The sequence below is a fragment of the Lactuca sativa genome, chromosome 3 (genome assembly GCF_002870075.4).
Source record: "Lactuca sativa cultivar Salinas chromosome 3, Lsat_Salinas_v11, whole genome shotgun sequence".
Taxonomy (NCBI): Eukaryota; Viridiplantae; Streptophyta; class Magnoliopsida; order Asterales; family Asteraceae; genus Lactuca; species Lactuca sativa.
In genome coordinates this window covers 129,836,816-129,856,433 of record NC_056625.2, presented here as the reverse complement: position 1 = coordinate 129,856,433, position 19,618 = coordinate 129,836,816, and the positions used below count along the sequence as shown (strand labels likewise).

General features: G+C 33.7%; 2 protein-coding genes across 2 annotated transcripts; one reads left to right on the top strand and one right to left on the bottom strand.

The window, feature by feature from the left end:
- Positions 1 to 1,427: 1,427 nt before the first annotated feature.
- LOC111912951 (uncharacterized) lies at positions 1,428 to 3,743 on the bottom strand. The gene is made up of 4 exons (XM_023908673.3): positions 2,742 to 3,743; positions 2,558 to 2,657; positions 1,848 to 2,480; positions 1,428 to 1,712 (listed from the first exon to the last, which is right to left on the bottom strand). Exons 1-4 carry the CDS (start codon positions 3,641 to 3,643, stop codon positions 1,695 to 1,697), a joined length of 1,653 nt encoding a protein of 550 aa, XP_023764441.3. The 5' UTR covers positions 3,644 to 3,743; the 3' UTR covers positions 1,428 to 1,694.
- A 172-nt stretch (positions 3,744 to 3,915) lies between these two features.
- On the top strand, positions 3,916 to 5,662 carry LOC111912946 (uncharacterized). The gene is made up of 6 exons (XM_023908670.3): positions 3,916 to 4,070; positions 4,173 to 4,535; positions 4,608 to 4,718; positions 4,857 to 4,955; positions 5,027 to 5,284; positions 5,387 to 5,662. Exons 1-6 carry the CDS (start codon positions 3,996 to 3,998, stop codon positions 5,513 to 5,515), a joined length of 1,035 nt encoding a protein of 344 aa, XP_023764438.1. The 5' UTR covers positions 3,916 to 3,995; the 3' UTR covers positions 5,516 to 5,662.
- Positions 5,663 to 19,618: the final 13,956 nt, after the last annotated feature.

Below are 19,618 nucleotides of genomic sequence, written 5' to 3'. Positions count from 1 at the left end.
TTAGACACGTTTAAACATAACAAATGTGACAATTATTAGCCACACCGGAAAAATGAGGCCAAATGTCACCATCCGCCACATGTTTGTCAGATATATGGAAAAACTTTGTGATGGTTTTTTTAAGAGACAATATATTGTTATATGGTCACATGAAACAAATGTGTATGTGGCTGTATCATGGAGCAAATTTTGACATTTGAATGCAACATAACTAAAAGGCAATATATGGTCACATTAATTATTTGTGTGTCCCTACTATAACATTTATTACACACTGATTAAGAGCAACCAAACAAGTAACTATAAGTACTTTATGGTCATGTTTAGTGTATTATGTGTGTCTAAAAATAAACATTTGTCATGATAAAAGAAAAAAAAATGTATAACTATAAGTATGTTATAGTCACAGTGAAAGATGTTATGTGTGGCTAAAAGGTAAATCATGTTCGTGAAAAAAGAAAATACTTGTAACTATAAATAATTTATTGTTACTTTTTACAATTTGGTGTGTGTATAAAAGTAAAATATAGTCATTATTAAAGTAAAAAATTGATTATAAGTATTTAATTGTCACTGATTAAATTATTAGGTGTGTAAAAGCAAAAAAAAAACAAAAAAATAAAAATCTTTTGTTAAATACAAAACATATGACTGTGAGTATTTTATTACCAATTTTTAGAACACATAGTCATGATTTAATATCTTATGCTTGTTTAATAGTTAACAATAGTCATGATACAAGAAAAAAAATATATGGCTGTTAGTACTTTGTGGACATTTATTTATTTCATATGTGTGATTACAAGTAAAAAATATTAATAATCTTAAAAAAAACATGTGACTTTTAGTATTCTACAACCATGTTTTAAAGGAAAAAAAACAAGTACTATAAGTATTATATGGTTACAATTTAATGAAAGAAGAACCTTGAACTAGAAGTGTTGTATGATTACGGTTTAATTTTTACGTGTGACTAAAAGTAAACAGTTGTCGTGAAAAAAGAACATATCACTATTAGTATTTCATGGTTACCGTTTAATGCTTATGTGTGTCGAAAATGAAGAATTTTCATGATAAAAGAAATTAAAACATTTGCGTATAAGTATTATTATACCGCCATGTTCTACTATATGGGGTGTCGAAAAGTGAATATTTTGTTATGTAACACAAAAAGAAAACATGTGACCATAATTATTCTTTTGCCAATGTTTAATAGTTGAACTCTAAACATCTTTTGCAAAAATAGTCAAAGTAAATATAATGATGGTTTAATTGATCATTGATGAAATAAAATATTATAAATTCATAAAATTTGAATAGAAACTAAATTATATTAAATTAAATTGCTAACACAGAACTTGGAATAGTATAATTACAACGAGAGAAAAACAAAGTACACTCTTATAATTAGAGTTCTCGATCATTAATCCACAATTTTGTTAAAAACAAATAGTTTAGCAATAAGGGTATTATTGTCAATTTTGGGTTAAAACATAAATGAGACAAAGGAGTTTTAATTCTAATTAATATACATCAAGCAATTGACAATTTTTTCAGGGAGACCTAGTAGCAACTGCCAACAAGCATGCACTCATTCGAGCAAATTTCAAAGAAACTTTTTTTTTCTCTTTCAGACAACCAACTTTGGGGTATCGAGCACCAGACAACAAAACGTAAAATTAATAACACCAGGATCAAGGATTCTCATGTGCCTGATACAAACAAATGAAATCATTAGACTCAGAAAAATGTAGCAAAAATATTACTTATAAACATGTAAATCATGGGATGTTCACAGTTGAAATAAAACAAATGCAAGAATTAGAATGTGAATGAGAAATTTATACCTTATGTATGACTATACCCGGACAGTCAGTCCGAAAATAATCATTTCGTGATTCTTTACGCAAGTCAAGTGGATCTACACGTGGCAATATATTGTCATTGTGAGGAAAAAGTACAGTACTAAATTCCTCATCGACATCGTCATACGTATCTCTATAATTTTTGGGAGGTGTCATAAAGACAATTGACCATTTTTTATTCAGTTGGTCTGTAACGTAGAACACTTGTCGTGCTTGTGAGGCCAATATGAATGGATCATCTTTGTGGCCTAACCTACCAAGTTCAACTAAGGTGTACCCAACCGGATCCTTCTTGACTCCGTTTTTATTGTCAACCCAGTCACACATGAAAAGAGGAATTTTTTTAAAATGATAATCTATTACCCATATCTCTTTTACAACCCCATAATAAGAGTTTTGGTCATAGGTTACAACTTCATTAGAAATATGCGTGTCAGTTGCCACTACACTAATCCCGCTGTTCTGATGAACTTTGCCTTCACGACATTTTGTACGAAATGTATATCCATTGATGTCATACGCATCGTATTTCAGTACATTGGTGTTTGGTCCATGTGAAATCCACCTAACGGTCTCTGATACACTTTCTTTTGAGACCAATAACTCTTTTTCAACCTAAATCATATTAGAAGGATAAGCTTCAACTCATATACAACAAAGAAAAAAATAATTTCAATATGAAAATAATGTACCTCCTCTCGTAACCATTGACCAAACATTTTACTGTGCTCATTCTCTAGCCATGCATTTCGTTTAAAAGGGTGTTGGTTTCTCAGAAATGCCTTGTGTCGACTGTAAATACATTGATTATTATTATATTAGATACACGATATTATAAAATTTTAAAATAAATACATACAGGTAAATAATACTTACTTAATATATGGTACAACTTCAGTTGTATTTTGCATTACATAGAAATGTGCTTTGATGAAGAGGTCTGGAGAAACTTGAACCGATCGACATGCTGATACTGGAGTGCCATCCCTAAGAGAAATACTATAGTCATCAATATGATTTCCAAAGTTGTTATGCTTCTCAAGTGGAATACCAACAGTATTCATATTTTTTTGGAATTCACTTAAAAACTCAATTGTCTCTTCTGCAATATTCTCTTCTGCAATGCAACCTTCTGGTTTATTTTTATTCCGCACGTGCCCCTTAATAACCTTCATACACCTTTCGAATGGATACATCCATCGAAAGCATACTGGACCACATAATTTTACTTCCCTAATTAGATGCACAGTTAAATGAACCATAACATCAAAAAATGATGGAGGAAAATATTTCTCAAGCAGGCACAATGTGACACATAATTCTTCTTGCAACTTATCGAGCTCCTTAACTTTTATTTCTTTGCTACATATTGATTTGAAAATGAAACAAAATCTGGTAATAGCATCCCTTGTGGATTTCGGCATAATAGACCGTATTGCGATGGGCAAAAATTGTTGCATGAGCATGTGATAGTCATGTGATTTAAGTCCGATAAGCTTCCTATCCTTTAGACTCACCAAACTAGAAAAATTAGAACAATACCCTTGTGGAACCCTTAAATTGTATAATGTTTCACAAAACATGGTTTTTTCCTCTGTTGTTAACGTGTAACTTGCTGCCGGAAGTGTGGTTTTGTTGCCTTCAATATGAACTTGTAACTCTGGCTTTAACCCAAAATGTGCCAAATCCAATCGAGCCTGCAATCCATCTTTTGTTTTGCCAGGAATGTTGAGCATTGTTCCAACTAGACTCTCACCTACATTCTTTTCGACATGCATAAAATCTATACAATGATGGACAAGATTATGCTGCCAATACCTAAGACGTCGATACCATATATTATATTTCTTCCAATATGTGTTTTCTTTGTTGCTAACATCTGAATAACACACTTCTTTTGATGTTCTTTCTTTTCTTTTTAAGTCTTGCTATTTGTTTAAGTTTTGTTTTTCCATTGGATGTATTTAACTATGTTTCTTTCATGTTTTGTATATATAGGAGTAATATATATATATATATATATATATATATATATATATATATATATTGTGACTTTTACGAGTTGACAACTATGATTACTAGGTAAATAATAAAGTACTTGCCAAAGATGAAATACCACCCCGGTCATTAATGTGGTGTAAAGGACGTGAAAACAAAGCAGGCGAAATAGAAGATGCTAATGTAAAACTCATGGCAGAAAAACTAGTAAGTTATTGAAACTTTCTCCTTGGTTATTTGATTGCTATAACAAATGTGACTTGTTAAATAAATATTGACGATGTTATTTTGATATCCTTTTGTGTACAGGTGGAACATGAAAAACAAATTAAAGATGGAGATGTGAAGCTTGATCCTGGGATGGATGCCATGTCATTAGTCTTTGGCAAGGATAATGGTGGATTCTTAAAAGGGGTTGGCACAAGTGTGACTGCTAGTAGATATTTCAATATTCCTAGAACCAAAGGATCTTCAAAAGAACAAATTGCGGACCTAAAGTTTGAACTACAGAATGAGAGACTTGAGCTCCAGAAAAAAGATGAAGAACTTAAAGCGTTGTCAACAAAGGTGAGAGAACAAGATAAAACACTAAAGCTAGTTTTAGCTCATCTTGAATCACAAGGAACAATGATACCAAATCTAACATCTCATCCGAATCAGTCTCCAACACAAGTAAGTGAATTGTTATTGTTTTTGCAAAATGCATTTATTTCATAAATTGACCCTTTTCCTTCAATTTTGTAGGTCTTTTCAGTGGACAAGAATGTTGAATCTCATGGTACTCCTGTTACTAATACTATCATAGAGAAAGCACCTATCACAGATAAATCATTGACAAATGAACCAGTTACACGAGTAAGTAATTATGATAAGTTCATTGATTTTAATATTTTTTGTAGTACTTTGTAAGTAATTATTTGAAAAATTCATTGATTTTAATATTTTTTGTAGTATTTTCTGATTTCCATATATTATTGAATTATTGTTTTATAGGTAATGACAAAAACCGGCAAAATAACCGTTGAATCTAAGAGTGTGACTACAAATTCACATCCAAAAACAAAAGATACTCATTCACCAAAACTCCCACAGGTATGTATTTTAAAATGCAAATATAAATATGTGTTTATTCTTTTTTATCTAAATATGTGCAATCATTGTAGACAATGAAGACGATGAAGTGCATTCTACAATATCCAGATAATAGAAGCAACGTTGCTTATGGTACAATTTACATTTCTTCAGAAAGACAAGCCATTCATGGAGTTCCACTTCAAGACGACTGCTATAAAGTATCAATTGATGAAGTGATAAAGGGAGCTGCATTTTTACCATATCAAAACGGTGATATCAAAACAGTTGAGGAGGCACATAAAACTTTTGTTGCATGGCCAAAATACCTTGTCAAATGTGACAAAAAGGTTTGTTTCTTCTATTAACTACATTATGCATTAAACTTTTTTCTTTTGGAAATTAGTTTTTTAAATTATTAGTTATTCAAGTTTGGTTCAATGTTGCTACAGATACCACGAATGAGATCAACTCAAGATGATGAATGTAAAAGCTCCAAGAAGCAAAAAAAAAGTTTTATAACGAGAGAGAGCATTGGCAAGCATACAAGGAGCACTTTCAACAAGACTAAACAAATCTAGTTTTTGGTTGATGCCTTTTTTCCTTTCTTTAGCATATTTAAGTAAACTTGTTTTGATTACAAGAATTTTTACCTTTTAACTAGGGAAATTATATATGAGAATTTTCATTTGAATTATTATTAATATTGATCTTTTTTTATCGTTTCACATTGTCCACTTATGGTTACATTTATTTAACATTGTTTTTTATTCCATGTGTCTGTAATAATTTTACCATCATGTTTTATTATGTTTTATCACTAAAATGTATAGAATTGTTACTTTACAAAAAAATGTGTCGTGTGACTAAAGGGTTAACAATAGTCATGATAGAAACTCAATATGTGTCTACAAGTGTTTTATAGTCACTTTTAATTAAACATGTGTGACTAAAAGTAAAAGAAATACAACATTGAAAATTTTTGTGTCTCGGAAAAGATACACATGTCACTCTATTTAATAATCATGTGACTATAAGTAATATCACAATAGGGTAAATGTAGTCACGGTGAATGAATTTGAGTGTCGATACAACACTAATGGTTACGATTGTATTGATTCGCGATATCTAAATTATGATCAATAGCCACATTGAAAACTATAGGTGTGTCTAAAGGATAACAAATGTTATGGTTATGAAAAATTTGTGTGGCTAAACACTAAACAATAAGGACAATAAACATTAGTTGTGTATCTACAATGATTTTATAGTCATGCTTCAATTTAGTATACATGACTAAAAACTAAATAGTATTGTCAATGTAGATAAATGTGTGTCAAAATCTTAACATATTTCACTTATTTCTACATTCATGTGGCTGTATGTTCTATAATAGTCATAGTTATAAAAACATTATGTAACTATACGACATTTGCAACTATGGTTTAAGTATGTATATGTGACTATAATAAAAACAATAGTCACACTTTGAAATTTTTTAATGTCTAAATGATAAAACCGGTCATACTTCAAACAAATTGTTATGTTCATAAGATGAATATTAGCCACTGTTATATATACTTTTGTGTCTATAAATCAATTACAGTCATGTTTAATTGATTTTCTATGTAGAAAAGATATAAAATAGCCACACTTACAACTTTTTATATGTTTGAATCATAGCAATGGTCATGATAAATTATACATATGTGGCTGAAAGTTATTGGATGAACATAGTTAAAAAATAGTATGTGTCTTTAAAATACTTTTGGTCATTGAAATTATAAATTTATGTGACCATTTTGGGAACATGGTCATGATTTATTTTATTATGAGCGTGTCTAAAAGATTGTTAATAGTCATATTTTTTTTGTGTGACAAATTATTAGCAAAACGTCATAGTGCAAATAAATTCATGTTGCCATTTGTTGAATATGGTCATGTTTCGCTTAATTTTGTGTCTCTAAACGATAGTCAATAGTCATAATATGAACATTATTTTGTGTGACGAATTATTATCAATACGCCATAGTGAAAAAAAACTTCATGTGACCATTCCATGAAAGATCGTCACTAAAATAACTAGAAGGTGTGTCTATAAAGGGTTTAGAGTCACAATATTGGATAAAATGATAGATTACAACAACAAAAAACTTCACCCTATAGCCACACTTTTATGCTATGGTCACAGTTTTTCATATGATATAGCCACTAAACTTAAAAGTGGTCGTATGGTGTCTAAAATGGCACAGCCTTCGGTGACACTTTCAATGAAAAAAAAAAGTGTGACTATAGGCATATGGTCACAATTTTTTGGTGTGACCATAACTCATTTTTGTACTAGTGCAAATTAATACTAGATTAATACTTGATCAATACTAATTAAATAACACTATTATTAATATATTAGAACTTATAATATATTAATAATTATAAGTGCCATATTCTCTCATTTAGTCTATCCAAGTATTGCAATGCCATGCAACCCAAATGGACCATGCAGGGTCGGATCAAGTACATACCAAATAAAGTTATGGACTTAGACACTATATCCAACATAAATAACTATGGATCATTAGCCCACACTATCAGAATCATTGATTTACACAATCAATCCCTATATATTTAATTAGTCTCTTTTGATCACAAAATTAATTCCAAATTAATTCTTGATCAATACTAATTAAATAATACGATTTCATATTAATATATTATACTTGTAATATATTAATAAATTATAAATAACCTTATTCTAAAAATTCCATCCTATCAAATTGCACTGGTGAAGGCAACCCAAAAGCACCATGGTACAATCGGGTCAAGTACATCCCAGTTATAGTTATGGGCTTAGACACCAAATCCAACATTCTCCCAATTGGGTAATTCTAATAAATTTAGTTTCCTATGTGACTTCAGGATCCGACTTAGCAATCGTAAGCTTTCAAAAGCCCTTGTCAAACTCTGTCCTAGTCAGTGACGCGTCCTTCAGATAATGGATCATATATTCCTCTACTCTCAATATATCTATGTGGAAAAATACATGGAACATAGTCATAGTTATTCTCCTGCAATTTGTTTCCCGATTTCCAATTCATCTGACATAGAAAAAAACTAAACATATCAATCTAGTTCTGATCGGACCCGACACATAGTCAAAACAGAATCATCGAGGGGCGCAAGATATCGCATTTAATCATGTTAGGATAAAAGGAACATATAAACTTCGACATTATATGCTTGTACTAACTACTCATCAAATCATGCACAACGACACATTTTATAACATCAAGTTACTGATGCGTTTTCATGCCATCAATGCACAACGAACTCGTAGTCAACAAGTCATATATCTTGATTTGAAGACTATATGATATTAGCATCTCACAATTACTCGTGATAAATTCCATGAAGTAATTCAGGTGAGCGCGGGTTGAATCCAATACTCAAATCTTATTTTAGGAGCACTCATGAATGGTGTAGCATAATCTTTCTATGTCTAACACCCTAGACAATCTACAAGCCAACTCATTACAGTCTAGCCTCATTACCTACTTCCAAAGTACGATCGAATGTGGATGATTTAAATAATCTTATTATTCTGGAAGACAAAACATGCAAAGTGAAACAATAGTAAATAATTGACACAAGACAGTAACTTTAGTTTTAAATAAAACTCATTTTATTTAATCATCAAATGTCAATTACAATTTAGCTATTACAAGTTTCTCTTTATCTAACGATTAAAACTAATATCGTCCGTTAGCCCAATTCTCCTTGCATGCTGTAAGTGCTTAACCCTAGTCAGTGCCTTCGTAAGAGGATTGCTGGGTTGTCCTCTAACGATATCCCCTTTACCACGAGATGTCCTTATTTTACTTGATTTCTTATGAAGTGGTACTTTTTGTCGATATGCCTAGATCTACCATGATCTCTCGGTTCCTTGGTTGAGACAACCGCCCCTTCATTATCGTAGAAAATCTCCACAAGCTCCTTTATGGATGGTATGACTCCACGGTCTCCGATGAAGTTTTTCAACCATATCGCCTCCTTGGACGCTTCGCTTGCTGCTATGTACTCTAATTTGCATGTTGAATCAGCTACTGTCTACTGCTTGGAACTTTTCCATGTTACTACTCCTCCATTCAGGGTAAACACCCAGCCCAACTGAGAGCGAAAATTATCTTTGTCGGTTTGAAAGTTGGCATCACTCTACCCTGTCACTCTCAAGTCATCACTCCCACAGAGGATAAGGATCCAATCCTTAGTTCTTCGCAGGTATTTAAGAATGTTCTTAACCGCAGTCCAATGAGCTTTTCCAGGATTCCCTTGATATCTACTGACCATGCTCAAAGCAAAGGCCACATCAGGGAGAGTACAAGTCATAACATACCTGATCGAGTCAACTGAAGTAGCATATGGTATTCGACTCATCTCTGTTGTCTCAGCCTCTGTACTCAGACTCTAAGTCTTACTCAGTTTGGCATTGCCTTGGATAGGTAAGTCACCTTTCTTGGAGTTCTCTATGTTGAAACACTTCAACACCGTGTCAAAGTAGGTACTTTGCCTAATTCCTATTATTCTTTTACTCCTGTCTCTCAATATCCTTATCCCTAGGATGTAATCAGCTTCCCTAAGGTCCTTCATAGCGAAACAATTCCCAAGCCAGGACTAAACCTTTTGCAAGGTTGGGATGTTCTTTACTATAAGCAATATGTCATCTATATACAATACCAGAAAGCTTACTATACTCCCACTAGCTTTGATGTATACACAAGACTCATCCTCTCTTCCCGTAAAACCAAACTATTTGACTTTCTCATCGAAACGAAGATTCCATCTGTGAGATGCTTGTTTCAATCCATAAATGGCTTTCTCAAGCTTACACACTCTATTAGGGTACTTTGCATTGAAAAACTCGCTGGTTGACTCAAGTAAACATCTTCAGCCAACTTCCCATTAAGGAAAGCAGTTTAGACATCCATTTGCCATATTTCATAGTCATGAAACGCCGCTATGGCTAGCTTAACCCTTATAGATTTAATCTTTGCTACTGGTGAGAACGTTGTATCATAGTCAACTCCTTGAGTTTGAGTAAAGCCCTTTGCAACCAGTCACACCTAATATGTGTGTACTTCCCCATCCATGTGGGTCTTCTTCTTGAAGATCCATTTGAACTCGACAGTCTTATGACCCGATACATTGTCAACCAAGTTCCAAACTTTATTGTCATACATGGACTGAATCTCGCTGTCCATAGCCTCTTTCCATTTCGCAGACTTGGGGCCTGGCATGGTTTCCTTGTAGTTGTTAGGTTCATCCAGATTTACCAGTGTGCTATCACTGATAAATCTATCACCTTCAGCTGTTATATGAAAACCATATAACACAGGTGGAACACTAACTTTACTGGAATGCCTCAGACGTACGGATTCGTCAATTGGCTCAACAAGAGTTTCCTCTTCAGGTTGATTGCTAGTGTTTCAGCTTCCTTCACCTCTTGACTATTGAAGTTCTTTAAAGTCAATTTGCCTCCCACTGTCCCCTTGGCATATGAGCTCTCTCTCACGAAAGATGATGGGTTTTATACAAAATAACACCCTATGTGCTTATGCATACCCTAAAGCTTGGATCTAGGTTTCTCTATTGTACATGCAATTCATCCAAGACTTATAAGCCCTAGATCTAGCATACTAATTTCGAAATTGACATGTAAGAATAGATCTAGATGATTACCTCTTGTAGAATGGCTTAAATCTCTTTAATCTTCTTTCCATGGAGCTTTGAGTCACAAATGTCACTCCTCTAATGGTTTACAAAGCAAAACAATGACTAATGAGAAGGAGGAGAAGCACCAAAAATGGCCTATGGTTCTTTCAAAAGAGTTTTCTCCATTTTTGGGGACATATGGGTCTTCATATAGTGAGGCCATTAGGGTTATCAAACAAGGAAACCCTAATTTGACTGCTTAGGCTCCAAGCAGCCCATGGACTCCCTTTAGAACACCCCTTGGACGAATTTCTTATGGACTTCCCATAGAATTCATCCAACCTATGTTCCAAGGTGATCCATAGCCCAATTGCAATTATCTTATAATTAAAATTCCAGTCCCCTAAGTTTAATTAATGTCTTTTATTCACAAAACTAATTCTTAATTAATTCTTGACCAATATTAATTAAACAATATGATTTCTCCTTTAATATATTATTTATATAATATATTAATAAATCATAATTAATCCTCTTTCTCCATAAATCATCCTATCAAGTTGTTTTGGTGAAGGCAACCCAAAAGGACCATGCACAACCGGGTCAAGTACATACCAAATATAGTTATAGGCTTAGACACTAATCCAACAGTCTACCACTTGGATAAGTCTAGTAAATATAATGTAAGTACAATCCGATTAGCAATCGTAGGTCTCAAAGACGTTGTCGAACTCTGATCTTATCAACAACTTTTCCTTTACATAAGCGATCATATATATTCCTCCATTCTAGATATCGTATGAACTGAGACATGGATTTTAATCATACTCTCTATTCACATGTTGTTTCCCGATTTCCGATTTACGACAACTGACAACATACTACAATTGAACACATCAACTTAGTCCCGGCTTAGACAAGCGCTTACGGTGTCATCACTAAATCATCGAGGGGCCCACAAATATTGCTTTTATCCCACTTTGGGTAAATGTAACGGATAAACTTTGACTCAATGCTTGCTTGTACTCACTCACCGAATCACACACCAGAATACCTTTTATAACACCAAGTTACTAGTGCGTTTACATATTATCAATGTGTAACCGACTCGCAAGATACAACTCACACATCTCGGTTTCAAGAATATAAGATACTATCGTCTCACCAATCACTTATGATAAAATCCATGAAGCGATCCAAGTGAGCGTGGGTTTAATCAAATGCTCAAATCATATTCATAAGCAATCATGAACGTTGCAGTAAACATTTTCTATGTCTAATACACTTTAGGCAATCTACAAACCAATTCATGACAATCATCTTTCATACCTACTCCCAAAGTATGAGCGACTGTGGAACGTTTGAATAATCTTATTATTCAGGAAGTCAAAACATGCAAAGTGAAAAACAAGAATAACCGAACCCAATATGTCCCCAAAATTTTGAGTATAAATAAAACTCCTTTTATTTAATCACCATATTTATTACACATTATTCATTGTATAATGTTTCGGGTAATCAACTTATTACTTGAATTATAACAACAATTGTCCCATGCTCTTAGCATGCATACTAGGCTTACCTATGGTTCTTACTTTATGAAACAGTATAATTGAATAACATTTTCAATCACACTCATTTCACAATTCCCAATCCTTACCCCAAGTGTGAGAATACCAAATTCTTGCAACTTATAGAATATGTTAGATTCTAACATTTTATGCAACGGTCCTTTCGTAATATCACTGCGCCAAAGTCACCAAGACTTTGCCAATGAAATTACAAAGTGATCTATTGATCAATTGTTACAAGACAACTCCATAGATGTGAAGTCTCACATTCAAAGTACATTCCTTTGAACATTTCTCTTGAATAAAAGTTTCTAATCTAGACATAGATTCTCGATATCCAACTCCCAATATGGAAACATTTCCATATTTTCCTTACAACAACTCATTATTAATAGAATCATATCTAATCATAATAATGCTATTATGGTCCATTTGTCACTATTCTTCCAACTACCCACAAGCGACCAAATCCTTAGTGGAATCCGGTTTTATTTCCTTTTTCCTTCTAAATGCCCTTGGCATTTGGAAAATTTTACAACGGTCAAATATTACAGCATATGCAATCGATCCTATACCAGAAGCGTATGAAACATGATTCCTAATGTCTTACACAAAAGCATGATACTTTATCAGCCATTTGCCATAATATTTCTATTTGCCACGTTCTCAAAATTCGAACTATGAAGACGGAGGCCGTAATCATAATCGGACTTTGAGAATTAATATATCCTTGACTAAATTCAATTAATATTTCTCGATCTAAGCTTTTAGTTTGGAAAGAAGTATAACATTCTCTCTCTTAATTATAACAAAAACAATTTTTCAACCCCTGCAACTTTGCAAAGTGAAACTTTTTTTTTCTATAATTAATATTGACAACTTGCAACACTTAAAATAATAATCCTGCTCCCAGTAACATGATGATTATATCCATTCCAACATATAATTTATGCTGCCACTAGCTTTGACACATATCAGAAAATAGTTGGACTTCTTGAAGACAATACTTACTGAGTTCCAAAGTGCATATTTCCAATATGATGTGCTTCGATAAGCCTTTATCTAAGCTTCTCAAACTTACACACCTTTCCTCAGACAGCTCACATGTGTGTCTAAACTAATTCAGAACTTATATTACTAAGTACCAAATGTTCAGACTAATTGCCAAATCTCAAAATTCGAACTATAAAGAGGGATGTCGTAATCATAATCGAATTTGAGAATGCAATTTACATAATCCCTATCTCCTTAAAATCTCTCTTAGTGAAAGCGTTTCCTCACAATCATTTTCATGAAGGAGTGAAACCTTATGTGTAACATCCAGAAATCAGGTATGTAGTAAATGTGTACGTTGGCCATACTGAAAAGTACGCTGCGCGTACTCATGAGCATGCTCTTGACACAGATACTACCCAGTACGTTGGGCGTACCATACTGTACGCTGGGAGTACTAGGCTCAGACATGAATCCCTAAATGAGGAATGAGCACTATAAAAGGAACATTATGGCCTCTTTTTCAGCCACCATTTCCAGAGAGTGAAACCTTAAAAGAGCTAAACCTTCGTTCTAAACTTGTGTGTGTGTATTTGAGCTTGAAAGTGTTATTGTGTGCTTGTGAAGAAGAAGAGAAGAGCTTGAACAGGAAAGATTGGAGTCCAAGCTTCTAGATCTGAGCTAAAATGAGTGGGGAGCTTCTCACAAAGGTAAAAAGCTTCAAACTTTACCACTCTTTTGTTATGAACATCATATAAGAGCATTTTTAGGGTTTAAGTCCCAAAGGTGGAGACTTTTTGAGCAAAGGAACTCCATGGACCTTGATCTACCCCATTTTAGTGTATTTTGTGTTATCAATCCATAAAAATCCAATCTTGGACATTAAGATTATGTCATGCATGAGATTAGGGGTTAATGGGGAAAAAGGATATGTGTTTGAAGTGATTGGTGACCTTTACAGCCATGCAAAGGCTTAAACGTTTCGACTTTATGGCTTAAGAGACAGTAGACTGCTTGGATCTGAGATATGAGCTTATGTCTTAATCTTTTCAGACCAAAAATCATGAAAGTATGAAATTGGGTGACCACGAAGTACCACGGCGTACGCCCCACGTACAGAGCTGGTATGCGCAGTGTACCTCCCTACAGTTGACTTTCATTGACTTTTAAGGTTTGGTCAACATGTGGACTTTTGGACCATTAGAAGGGTAAAATGTTCTTTTAGCCTTCTGAGAGAACATAGAAAGGGATTAGTCTAGCCTTGTGAGTCGTTATTGATTTGAGATAATTACTTTATGTGATTAGGTGGGGGCTAGGCCATTGTTTCGATTTTGGGGATATCGAGCATGTAATTTACTAGACATCATACAAGGTGAGTCTTCTCACTAAACCTTACCAAGAATGGTAATTATGTGTGACCGGAAGGTCTTATGTGCTATGACGAGTATGTGATATATGTTTCTATATGGTATGTATATGTTATGTATGTTATGAGTAGCATGGTGTGGCCCGGAAGGTCAACATGGTATAGACTGGAAGGTCAACATTGTATGGACCGGAAGGTCAATATGGTATGGATCGGAAGGTCGATAGAGTAGGAACGGAAGCTCTACTCAGATTGTGGGACCGAAAGGTCTCATAGAGCTATATCCTCGAGTGGCTTATGAGCTGTATGTAGTATTTTGGGGAACTCACTATGCATTTATGTTTATCGTGTTATGTGATATGTGTTTCGGGTACTAGCGAGGATCGTGGGAAGGCGCCGGCATGATTTGTACACACTGACAGAGGATTTTGCATTTGAAATTATGGGATATGTTTTACCATGATAACATTTGATACACTTGAGTTTTGAGATGATTGTATGAGATATGTTATGTTTGAAAAATGAAAAATTGTTTTAAATTATCACGTCGTTACATTATAACACTTAGATTTTATGGTGCATGTGTTCCTATCCATGCGAATTTGTCATAACCATAATCATAAGATAATGTTTGTGACAAATCCAAACTCTTATGGATAGAACTTGTTCATACTTAATTTCTTGCCATCAAGGGTCCCACCATCGTTTCCAAGTTATTTAGCAGCTCACTTATGCCAATCAATGTACTTTCATTGAACAGGGTGCTTGCCTTATGCAGTCTATTGAAAACCCATAAAACTCATATGCATAATCAACTTAACTAGATTGGCACAGAAACAAGAATACGTCAACACGATAGGCTACAATCCTCAAGTCGTATGCTAGTCTTTAATAGGTTTACTTTTGATTACTTCTTGAAACTTTTCAATATCATTTAGACTCCCACTGATCTCTTGACACATAAGATTCTCTTATCAAGAAACATTTCTTGACAAAACAAATATTCAAGAGTTAGTGTGTGTCTATATCAAGACAAACCACTACATACAGTTGGTCTTTATCTTCTCCATGACATCACAACTTACCAATTTCAAACATGCAAGAGTAAGAAAAACAATTTTTTACTTCAAATTTGATGAGTGTGTTAGACCTTCTTAAGATGTGTCACTCAATTCACAATCTTGGAGTATGACTCTAAGACTTGATTTTTGGAACGAAGTATGACTCATCCTTTTGATTTAACCATTTCAACACTTTCGGATTCCTCTTCTCAGCTATACTAGTGCACTAAGATGTCCTTAGACGATCAATTGTGATATGGTTCTTAATCATTAGGACGATCATAAAACCCGATATAAAAGTACACTCCCATCTTTTTCAGATTAGAGATACTTTTATCTTTCTGCCTTATTGATTCTTATTATTCGTTCGGCCATTCATTGAAACATTTTTCAATGATTCAGAATTACACTTAATCTTGTAAGTAAAACCACATTTACTAGACTTATAGTAAATCATGAGGAATAATGTTATTATTATTTATGGTGGAATTGACTTAGTGCACAATATTTTGTACTAGTTCCTTTAGTCCTTCACTTGAATCACATACTTATGTGAACAAGGAATTAGTCTTAATTACTTAAGTACCAAGAGTTCCATACATCACACAATACAAGTTGTATGATTCCAAGTTTATGTCCAACGGAAACTTGGGCGATGGGATAAATAAATAAGACAAAATCAAAATTGCTAATAATAGAAATACACAAACATCAATTTTTCATACATTTCATTGCAAGGATAAATAAATAAGACAAAATCAAAATTTATTTTATTGCGGAAAATTTGTCCTTATAATGCAACTTAAATGAAAAACTATGTTATTAAATTTCTTAACAAGTTATTCTAACTCTAAAGTTGCAGCTCAAAAAATCAAATCTTTGAAGCCATGCGATCGAAATCCATTTATTCTCGATCAGACTCAGTTCACTTCTTCCTTTAAGCTTCCTTTCTTTTTTCGATTCTACAAAACATCAAAAATGTAAGCTTATCACATAATGTATCAAGAACCAAAAATAGGAACTTATAGAGTTATTTATTGGATTTTACCTGAAGTAGAGCCATACGTCTTGACTCTCCCATCTCTTAGATCTCTCAGGTGGACGGGACAACTTCGTCTCCAATGCCCCTTCTCTGGGCAATAAAAGCAAATTGACCTTTTTGGAACAGCACATGGAACTACTTCAGACATTGCCTTTCACTTATGATCAAATTTTTTGACCATGGCATGCCTTTTATTGCCATTATCTATGTCCATGGAGATTTGGAAGGTAGATCTACCAATCAACTTTGCTTCTCCACTGCGCCAAATCAATGCTGATTCAGCAGCAACAAGAAAATAGGTGAGATCGATGAGGGTCATGTTGTGGTCTATCATATAGTACTCTCTTATGAACTCACTATATAAGTCAGGAAGCGATTGAAGAACCCAGTCAACAGCTAGCTTCTCACAGACAACGAATTCCAACATTCTTAACCTATCAATGTGTGACTTCATCTCTAAGGCGTATGCACACATTGACATTCCTTCTTCATGTTTACTTGCCAAAAGGGCTTAAGTGAGCTTGAACTTTCTAAGCCATTGATCTTGTGGGTTAAGGAGAATAATAGGATGAGGTGGAGGAAGTGAAGCATGATCTCTTGTTCCTCGATCAAATCGTGGAATATCATCTTCATGTGGAAAGCTTGTTCCAAGGGATTTGGAAGACCATAGTTGTCATACTTTGACATCGACAAAATGGGAGAAAATTAAAGTTAGTTGATTGATTGAGTCCTTAGTAAATCACCCAAATGAGATATTAAGGCTAGGACCCAACACAATACTCTACAACTTGAGAGAGGGATGTCGTAACCCAAATTGCAGAACATTAGAAGGTAAGTGGATGACTATTCACTAATTTTCCACCATGAAAAACAAAAAGAGATTAAGTTTTAAATGTATTGAAAACTCCTATATCCTTTGAGATTCATTTAACTTTTCAATGGCATGTTTAAATCTCGATATGCCCCTCGATTTGTGACTAGGATGCCGAGGATCACAAAACAAGGTGTGAATAACCATGCAAACTTACATGGTGCCCCCAACGTTACAATCACCTATTTGATGTGTCGGTTAACCACACACTCTCCACCGAACTATGACAAATATTGAGTCACCCTTCGCTACCTTTGCTTAGAACCCATTTAGTGTGTCGGTTAACCACACACGCTCCACTAACGTCTTAGCAAGGGTACAAAGTGTAATTTCATGGAATTGCATCAAATTCATTTTTGCCTAAAGTAACTAAGACTGGGAATTTTGTAAAAACATTTAGTTACTTTATAATTCATTATACTTTTAACGGAAAGGGTTTGCCCTATCCTACCCATTCGGCTAACGACCCTCCACTAGTTAAGAGTGCGGTGGGTAAAAGTGGATTCCCAATGACAGTCATTTTACAGGCCGCTTCCTTAAACAAACCTTATAGACCAGCTTCGTGAATGAGGCCTACTAACGGTAATATTGACATTTAAGTTATACATATATATAATATTAGACTTTTAATTTTATATATAGTATAAGGGTGTATTTTACACTTTTAAAATACTATGTGGTCTAATTAACAAATTACACTTTCAATTTAATTAAATGTAAACCATATCATTATGGATTTATTAACTCTCTTTTAATTATACACTTAATTAATTTAATAAAACTAGAATGGTGCAACTTGAACTTTTCAAAAATTAGGGTTTTAGAATTTAACATTTTAAAATTAAACTTTTAATTAAAATTTAAATTCCAAAACTGGAGGGCAAGTTTTGAAACTTTTCAAAACTATCAAGATCAAATTACAAATAATTAAAATTAATCAAATAATTGGTAATTATCTAAATTTGACCTAATTCAATTTCTTCCTAGATAATTCAAAACAAAATTACAAATAATTAATATTTATCTTATAAAATAAGTAATTATCTTAATTTTGACAATTATCTTCTATTTTGGTAAGCATAATCACCTATTGATAAAATTCAGATTTTATTGATGAAAAACGTTTTTGGTAATTATCCTTCAGCAAAAATAGCAAAAATCCCGATTTTCCCTCTGTCTGACTCCCGGACTTGCCAAGTCACTGTCTGTATTCGGTGAGTCCAGCAGGTGACTCGCCGAGTTCAGTTGGGCAGAGGGCAGAAATTGATTTTTCAAGCAATGGATGAACATGTAAACATCAAATACAGCATAAACGAATCAAGGCTCTGATACCACTGATTGGTTTTATACAAAAGAACATCATATGTGCCCATGCAAACCATAAAGCTTGGATCTAGGTTTCTCTATTGTACATGCAATTCATCCAAGACTTATAAACCCTAGATCTAGCATACTAATTTCAAAATTGACATGTAAGAATAGATCTAGATGATTACCTCTTGTAGAATGGCTTTCATCTCTTCAATCTTCTTTCCTTGGAGCTTAGAGTCACAAATGTCACTCCTCTAATGGTTTATGAACACCAAGAGCAAAAGAATGACTAATGAGAAGGAGGAGGAGCACCAAAAACGTCCTAGGGCTCTTCCAAAAGAGTTTTCTCTGTTATTGGGGCCATAGGGGTCTTTATATAGTGAGGCTATTAGGGTTATCAAACTAGGAAACCCTAATTTGACTTCTTAGGCTCCAAGCAGCCCATGGACTCCCTTTAGAACACCCCTTGGATTAATTCCTTATGGGCTTCCCATAGAATTCGTCCAACCTACGTTCCAAGGTGATCCATAGCCCAATTGCATTTATCTTATAATTACAATTCTAGTCCCTTAAGTTTAATTAATATCTTTTAGTCAACAAATTAATTCTTAATTAATTCTTGACCAATATTAATTAAACCATATGATTTCTCCTTTAATATATTATTCATATACAATATTAATAAATCATAATTAATCCTCTTTCTCCATAAATCATCCTATCAAGTTTCTTTGGTGAAGGCAACCCAAAAGGACCATGCACA

What these genes read in the sequence shown, in the direction of transcription:
- LOC111912951 (XM_023908673.3), bottom strand. Translation starts at nt 3,643, where the DNA reads ATGCATGTCGAAAAGAATGTAGGTGAGAGTCTAGTTGGAACAATGCTC. An exon ending in GAAGTTGTACCATATATTAA is followed by an intron (nt 2,658 to 2,741) that starts GTAAGTATTATT and finishes ATGTATTTACAG; the next exon opens with TCGACACAAGGCATTTCTGA. An exon ending in GTCAATGGTTACGAGAGGAG is followed by an intron (nt 2,481 to 2,557) that starts GTACATTATTTT and finishes AATATGATTTAG; the next exon opens with GTTGAAAAAGAGTTATTGGT.
- LOC111912946 (XM_023908670.3), top strand. Translation starts at nt 3,996, where the DNA reads ATGTGGTGTAAAGGACGTGAAAACAAAGCAGGCGAAATAGAAGATGCT. An exon ending in AACTCATGGCAGAAAAACTA is followed by an intron (nt 4,071 to 4,172) that starts GTAAGTTATTGA and finishes TTTTGTGTACAG; the next exon opens with GTGGAACATGAAAAACAAAT. An exon ending in CGAATCAGTCTCCAACACAA is followed by an intron (nt 4,536 to 4,607) that starts GTAAGTGAATTG and finishes TCAATTTTGTAG; the next exon opens with GTCTTTTCAGTGGACAAGAA.